The sequence below is a fragment of the Colobus angolensis genome, unplaced genomic scaffold, assembly GCF_000951035.1.
Source record: "Colobus angolensis palliatus isolate OR3802 unplaced genomic scaffold, Cang.pa_1.0 Scaffold925, whole genome shotgun sequence".
In the NCBI taxonomy this organism is placed as follows: domain Eukaryota; kingdom Metazoa; phylum Chordata; class Mammalia; order Primates; family Cercopithecidae; genus Colobus; species Colobus angolensis.
The window spans coordinates 72,805-81,126 of NW_012123210.1; the positions used below are offsets into that span (position 1 = coordinate 72,805).

An 8,322-nucleotide genomic window follows, 5' to 3' on the forward strand; every position below is an offset into this window, starting at 1 on the left:
GAATGGATGGGTGCTGACAAGTTGATGGGTGCAGCACACCAACATGGCACAAGTATGCATATGTAACAAACGTTATGCACATGTACCCTAGAACTTAAAGTATAATAAAAAAAAAAAAGTCGGCAAAGGATGTGAACAGACACTTCTGAAAAGAAGACATTTATGCAGCCAACAAACATATGAGAAAAAGCTCAACAGCCCAACACACACATGAAAAAATGCTCATCATCACTCGCTGTCAGAGAAATGCAAATCAAAACCACAATGAGATACCATCTCACACCAGTTAGAATGGTGATCATTAAAAAGACAGGAAACAACAGGTGCTGGAGAGGATGTGGAGAAATAAGAACACTTTTACACTGTTGGTGGGACTGTAAACTAGCTCAACCATTGTGGAAGACAGTGTGGCAATTCCTCAAGGATCTAGAACTAGAACTACCATTTGACCCAGCCATCCCATTACTGGGTATATACCCGAAGGATTATAAATCATGCTACTATAAAGATACATGCACATGTATGTTTATTGAGGCACTATTCACAATAGCAAAGACTTGGAACCAACGTATTTTGCCATCTGAATAGAAAGTTATCTACAAGTGTTCAGCAGAGTGAATGAAATGAAAACATCCATCACAGGACACAAAGTCATGGAATTCCAGAGCACCAGAAGTAAAGGGAAAATTAAAATCTTTCAGAGAGTTATATCAAGTCATATATAAAATATCAGCATTCAGATAGCATCAGAATTCTCAAGTATATTATCTTGTGTATTTTATAGAAAAAAAGTATTTGGGACCTACATGCTTGCTACAAATTTCACCCTCTATGCTAACTTTCTCCAATACTGGGGATTGTGCTCCATCTTACGTCTGAAACCAAGTCAGAAGAAATTAAGGGTGCCAGGAATCAGGAGACCTCATGTAAGAGAATGAGAGTGTCAGAGAGGCTGCTGGGCTCCTAGGAAACAATCACTTCAGAAGGGACCAGGTGAATAATACACGTAGAGGAGATTTCAAGAACCAAAGAGATGTGATTGATAGTCTGAGATTCCCCTATAATTGAGAAATTGTTACTAGGAGTTTCAAACATGTGCAAATACTCTAACTTGAAGAATGGAAAATTGTGATTTACTAAAGAACCAATGAAGAATATGTGTGTGTGTATATGTGTGTGTGTATTTGTGGGAGTATATTTAGAATGATATAAACAATGAATAGTGATATAACCAGAAATTGTGGTCTAAATGTATTCTGGTAAGTAGAAGGAGGAGAATTGTGTGTGTGTAGATGTGTGTGTGTGTCTGTGTGTATGTGTCTGTGTGTACACATACGACTTTGTGGGCGTGTGTCTATACATGGAATAGAGATGGAGATAAAAATTCTCATCTCACGTACCAGAAAATCATTAAATATTGTCTAAAAATTGTTAAGTAAAAAATAGAAATAAATAGTGGTTATTTAGAAATGTAAATATAAATTTCAGAAGAAGCTGCTAGCCTGCTCAAAGTGGCCACAATTGGGAAGTGGAAAAATGAAGACAGTACCAGTGCTAATTGCATCACTGCCCCCGCCCCGCCACTGCACACGCAAATATATTTACAAAACCATTACAATTTAACGTTATACCCCATATATTATTTCGATAATACATATAATATTTGATTCCTGTTTTTCTGTTTGCAAGCACTGTAATTTCTTGACTTATTATGTTTTACTTTTTAAATATTTATTACTTAAATTTGTATTAGTTGTCATATATGCTAATTTATAGAAATGTACTTGTGCACTGTAATGACTAGTTTGTAGGAGAATGGTATGTATCTATATTACAGTGATTCTTTTTATATGGCTGGTTGTACTTCTGCACGTGTAACTCATGTTTGTAATATTGCTGGGATTTTTACATCATGTTTAATGTGGTCATGAATTGCTATGACAAATGTTCCATATATCTCCGTTTCCATCAGTTCTTTCTTGTGTCTTGTCAGCTAAAGTCCAGGAAGAGATTGTTCATGTAATTGGCAGACGCAGGAGCCCCTGCATGCAGGATAGGAGCCACATGCCTTACACAGATGCTGTAGTACACGAGATCCAGAGATACATTGACCTTGTCCCCACTGGTGTGCCCCATGCAGTGACCACTGATATTAAGTTCAGAAACTACCTTTCCCCAAGGTAAGCTTGTTTCTCTCACACTATATTTCTGTGCTTCTGAAATTTCCAAAGTGCTGGTTTGGTTCCAATCCTCTAACAACAGAAGATGAGAGAAGTGCAAAACTTATACATGTGGCAGCTTGATGGACTTTCTGCTATTTTGTTTGGGGCTATAAAGATTTATAAAGCTAGGTCTCCTTAATAGGCTACTCTTAGGTGTTTATACTTTCAAATAATTGTTGAAAATATCAGTGTGTCAATTCCCCAAAACACTCTTCTGAGATTTTTATCAAAGTGACATTCATTGTGTAGTTCAATATGGGAAGACTTAACATGTTCATGCATTAAATTTTTAAATTCATGAATATGGTTATGCTCCCAACTTATTGAGCTTTATTCTATTTTCTCAGTAATGTTTTATTTTCAGTGCAGTGCCTTACAACTCTTTTATTAGGTTTTTCCTAGATAATTAATATTTTGTTGTTATAAAATTTTAATGCTTTTTTATTTCTTTGTAATTGGTATATGAAATTGTGTTCAATTATACTATTTTGATGACCGTATATCTAACAACTTTCCTAAATTTACTGATCATTGCTAATAATTTATCTGTAGATATACTTGGAATTTCCATGTACATTATTTTGCTATCTGGGTTAATATGTATTTTATTTCTTATTTTCCAATGATCTTTGTCTTCAATTTGTCTTTATTGCATTACTGCACTGGCTAGGATTTCCAGGATAGCATTGAGAATTGGTGATAGAGGGCATCCTTATTTCATTTCTGATCTGCTGGAGGGTAGAGTATAAGAATATTAATATTTCACTACTGAAAATGATGCTTTAAGTATTTTAGTGGATATTCTTTATCAGAAATCTTTAAGATTTTAATGGATATTCTTTATCAGATTAGGGAAGTTTTTCCTCTTCTCTTATTTTTATATAAATTTTTGTCATGAATGTGTGTGCAATTTTATCAAATTGATTCTCTGCGTCTATTTATATGATTGTATATACTGTCCTCACATCCCTCACTAAATATACGAAGTATACACAAACAGCTGGATTTGCTCTGTTACTTATTGTTCAGGACTTCCGTATTTATATTCATAAGATATTTTGGTCTGCAATTTTTCTCCCTCAACATTTTCTTTTCAGAGTTTTGATAACAAGATAATGCTGGCTGCATAAAATTAGGTGAGAAATGTTCCCTAATGTGGGTCTGTTTTCATTGCTTTCCCTTCCTTCCACTTTTCTTCTTGTGACTGCTTAGTTGTGTCTTTCAAATGCCTAAAACCCTATGGCTCAGTACCAGATATTATATATGAAAAAATGCAGAATTTCAGAGAACGTTTATCTTTTTCCAGAATGGATTCATTTACTTCTCGTAGGCAGTTATAATGACAACACCTCCTGTCCCGATTCAGAATTGAATATGACATGAACACAGTCAAAAATTGACTGTAGGTATGAGTTCACCCCTCTGAAGTTCTCCCATCAGTGGGGTCAATTGTCTTTGTAATCTGAGGCCAGTTTTGGTCTTTGCAGCTTTACAATGCTCTCTATCATATGGTTTGTGTATTCATCCAGATGTTTTAGTTGCTATGCTATAAACTGCACTATTCCACTTATTATTCAATTAAAAATAATAAAAGTTATATTTTCATGAAGGAAAACAATGAGACTGATAAGGTTTCAATTACTAATGTTATCCTCCAGAGAAGACAGAATTGATAACTTATCAAGATGCAATGGGGCTTTCCCTAATTATCACTGATTTTTTACAAGGATTAGGATTTCAATCCACACTGTTTTTACCAAAGCACACAATCAGAAGAGGTTTCTCTTTCTCAATACAAGGGTTTATCTACACCTCAATACTGCAGTATGTATGCCCCAAAACAAAGATTTTTCTTATACATCATAATAGAGTATTCACGCTCAGTAGCTATTGTTCAAATAATAATACAGCCTAAATTTAAATTTTCCCAATTTTTCTAGAATATTTTTATGGCTTTTTTCTTCTGCAGTTTACTTTCCAGGCAAGGAACAAGCATATAATTCACTTATGTTGACCTTTTCACTTCCTGTAATCAAGGAAAGTTCCTTTCCTTGTTTGTTTCTTTTTAATCAGTTGACCTTTTGAGACCAGCAGTCATTTAAAATGTTCCTCAGACCAGTTTTGTGTGACTGTTTTCTAGAGGCAGATTCCAGCTACAATTTTGGCAAGAAAACTACATAGGTGCTGAATCCCACTGAATATCCCACTGAATCACATTGATGAGGTGGGAGCATAAAATGTCACATATGTCATTATTGGTCATGCTAAGTTCCTCACATAATATGGTGGTATCCTCCAGATCTTACCGTTGTAGGGGTTCTGCTTTTTCTACGCAACTAGTAAAAGTCTATGGGAATACATTAAGACTTTGTGAAACTCCTGCTTCCAGAATCACACACCCAATGCTTCTAGCTTTAATTGATGATCCTTACCTGACCTGATGATCCTGACTTGAATTGTAGCAAAGTGATAATCTTTCTAATTTCATCATCTTTTCAGTGTTTTAAGCTAAAATTAATCTGTAGCATGGCAATAATAAACACTCAATAGTTTTTACTGGTTATTGCACGTGCACGTGTGGTTATCATCCCAGATGACATCATATTAAAATAGATTACTTGGATTACATGTTTATTTACAAAAGTTCTATGAACAGATACTCTGGACATTTCAAGTGTCAACAGAGACTTCCATTTTAAACTGTAATCTACATAATCTAAATACAAGATTTGTGAAATTTGAAGTGATGGGGACAGACAAGGGCATCCAAACTTGATGATCTAGAGAACACATTCAGAGGGTTGCACACAAGTATACAAGATGTAAGACTTCAAATGTGATTGCAAAGTTCTTTAGCAAGCTTCCACTACTGGCCTTTAGCTCATCCATGTAAATTACTGTGTCTGGCTGGACCTTAGTTCCCTCACCTATAGATCAATGATATGGGGCTACGTGATGTCCACTACTTCTTCTCACTTCTGCACTTCTTTATAAATCAGATTATCTGTTTTTTTTTACTTCCAGGGTACAATCATAATGACATTACTCACATCTGTGCTGCACGATGACAAAGAATTCCCTAATCCAAAGATCTTTGACCCTGGCCACTTTCGGGACGAGAATGGCAACTTGAAGAAAAGTGACTACTTCATGCCTTTCTCAGCAGGTAATAGAATCTCGTTTCCATTTGCATTTGAAGGAAAGAGAGAACTTTTTGGAATCAGTTGGAATTTACATGGCACCCCTCTGGGGCTGGTTGAATTGCTATTTGTCCATGATCAAGAGCACCACTCTCAATACCCATGCGCTCCACCCTCACAATATACCCTCATTGTTGGGCCAGATAGTGGGGCTTCCAGGAGTTAACCCTACTGTTCCCAATTGAGAAAACTAACATATAGGTTGACTGAACTCTACCACTAGATACATCACTAAGGCACCCAAGAGCTCCTCCTGGAAAGTAAAATTCATCTGATCTGTCCTTACCTGCCTTGGCGAATGTATCTGAGTCCACAACTGCATTGAGTGTCTTCTACATGGTGTCTGTCACCTCCCAGGCTGAGCTCCAAGGGCACAACTTTCAATGAGAACAGAGGCTCACTCCTGAGTTAGGGAAGAAGAGTAAACAGGTCATTGTAATTTAGTCAGACCAGGACAGTGAGAGAGGAATGCACAGGCCCCTGGGTAGGGGCTAGAGGGGGAATCTGCATGCTTCTTGCTCTCTCATACAACACAGTGAGGCATAAAATGGAGTAAGAAACTCAGAGGACGTTTGATGTGCTTCAAAGGAGGTGATAAAATTTAAGGGAAGGCTGAGCATTTTGAAGGAGATAATGAATGACAGAGCAGGACATTTGCTTTAGATCAAGGATGTCAGAACCTTTACCAAAAAGTTATGGGGTTCCGGAAACATTGGCAAGGGAGGAGGTTACATTGCAGTGATTCCATAGCACCCTGTCTTCCTCCAATCATGATCATATATCCTGGATACTTGATTTTCACACCTGTGCTTTGTGTGCTAAGTCTCTGGCCATGGAATCTCCTTCCTTTACTCTTTGATCTTTTGTATCTGCTTTATATTTGGCACTGTAGATAGCAAGATGACAAAGACAGAGAACTTCCTTCAATAATTCACATTTTAGCACAATAGATAAATAAATACAGAATTATGATTCCTGGTGATCCATGCTTTAATGAAAACATGAGTATGATGTTGAGGAAAACCAGAGAGCATAGGATTTTATTACTTGAGGGAATTGTAAAGAGTGTGAAGATGAAATGAAATTGAACCTATGTCCTGAATGTAGTCCAATAAAGATGTATCTTAGCCAAAATGAACAACAGGATATGAAACTTGAAACTTCTTGGTGTGTTCAAGATTGATGAAGAGTGTGTATGACTAGAGTTGAGAACAGATTATGTGAAAAGTGGAAGGAAAGATCATGGAATATCAGGCTTGGAACAGGAAACAAGAATGTGCATGTATTTCTATAATGACAGATAGAAACTCAAAATGGCAACAGAGTTGTTTTAATGTGGAAATAAATAATGAAGCGACTGTTATGGCGCTGATAATCAATGACTATTTCCTGAATGAAGGGTACCTATTGAGATTAGATATTAGAAAGATAGCAAATGTGTCTCTTTTTGTACATTTGTTTGTCCTACCATCCATTAATCCATCCATCATTTCATCCATCCATTCATCCACATGTTCACTCATCTACCCAATCATTAATCAGTTATTTACTGCATATTCTGTTTGTGCAAGTCACAAACATACTGTCACAGTCACAGTTAAACACAAGGAGTAACTACTTTCTCTCTTTGTTATCTTCAGGAAAACGAATTTGTGCAGGAGAGGGACTTGCCCGCATGGAGCTATTTTTATTTCTAACCACAATTTTACAGAACTTTAACCTGAAATCTGTTGCTGATTTAAAGAACCTCAATACTACTTCAGCTACCAGAGGGATTATTTCTCTGCCACCCTCGTACCAGATCTGCTTCATTCCTGTCTGAAGAATGCTAGCCCATCTGGCTGCCGATCTGCTATCACCTGAAACTCTTTTTTATCAATGACATTCCCACTGTTATGTCTTCTCTGACCTCTCATCACATCTTCCCATGCACTCAATATCCTGTGAGCATCCAACCTCCATTAAGGAGAGTTGTTCAGGTCACTGCACAAATATATCTGTAATTATTCATACTCTGTAACACGTGTATTGACTGTCACATGTGCTAATACTTTTCTGATGCTGACTTTTTAATATGTTATCACTGTAAAACACAGAAAAGTGATTAATGAATGATAATTTACATCCATTTGTTTTGTGAATGTGCTAAATAAAAAGTGTTATTAATTGCTGGTTCAGTTCTCAGACTTTCCCTCTTTTGTGCATAATGCAAGAAATAAAAGAAAAGCGAGTGCCAGGAGGCCAGGCTTGTCCTCATAATAATAAGCAGAGAGAGTGACAAAGGAGAAGAGGGTGAGGAAGGTCTCTGGATGTTTGCCATCTAGAGTTACTGAAGGTTTGGCTTAATGACAGAAAAAGTCTGTCCAAGGGAAGAAACAACCTTCAGGGAAATATTGAGAGAATCAGTTCAGTTGTGTACTATTTGCAGAGAAAATGAGGCTAATTACTTCAGGGCCACAGAATCAATTTACTGGTGCATTTATGTTAAGTATAAAACAAGAAATAGAAATTAGAAAAATAATGTAATCTGTTGAGACTTTCCAAGGATTTTGTTCTTGTTTGGAGAGAGAAGAATAAAACCCAGAACATATGATTAGCAATATGATTAGTATATACTCATACTTGACTCTAAGTTGAAAACATAAAGCGAAAAAATATTCAAATTTTTATTTAGTGTTCACAATAATACCAAAACAGAGGCATGAATTTAGACACTTAATCTCCATTTCTTCACTGACCCACTCATCTTTAATCCCATAGGCGAAAAAATTGAGCAGGGACATGAGGGTACTCAAGCACAATGCCTCTGTAAACAGTCAGAACCACTACAGCAGGTTCAGTGGTCCTCTTATCGGAATAAGGTTACTGAAATCAGTCTCTTGTCCAACGAAAGCTGTAGC

General features: G+C 36.5%; 1 protein-coding gene across 1 annotated transcript in view; it reads left to right on the forward strand.

The window, feature by feature from the left end:
• The window catches only part of LOC105504518 (cytochrome P450 2C20-like), a 28,349-nt gene extending 20,751 nt beyond the window's left edge, over positions 1-7,598 (forward strand). The window contains exons 7-9 of the mRNA XM_011931977.1: positions 1,994-2,180; positions 5,222-5,388; positions 7,063-7,598. Of these exons, the coding sequence (XP_011787367.1) occupies positions 1,994-2,180; positions 5,222-5,388; positions 7,063-7,244 (536 nt within the window). The 3' untranslated portion in view covers positions 7,245-7,598. The remainder of the gene's footprint in view (positions 1-1,993; positions 2,181-5,221; positions 5,389-7,062) is intronic.
• Positions 7,599-8,322: the final 724 nt, after the last annotated feature.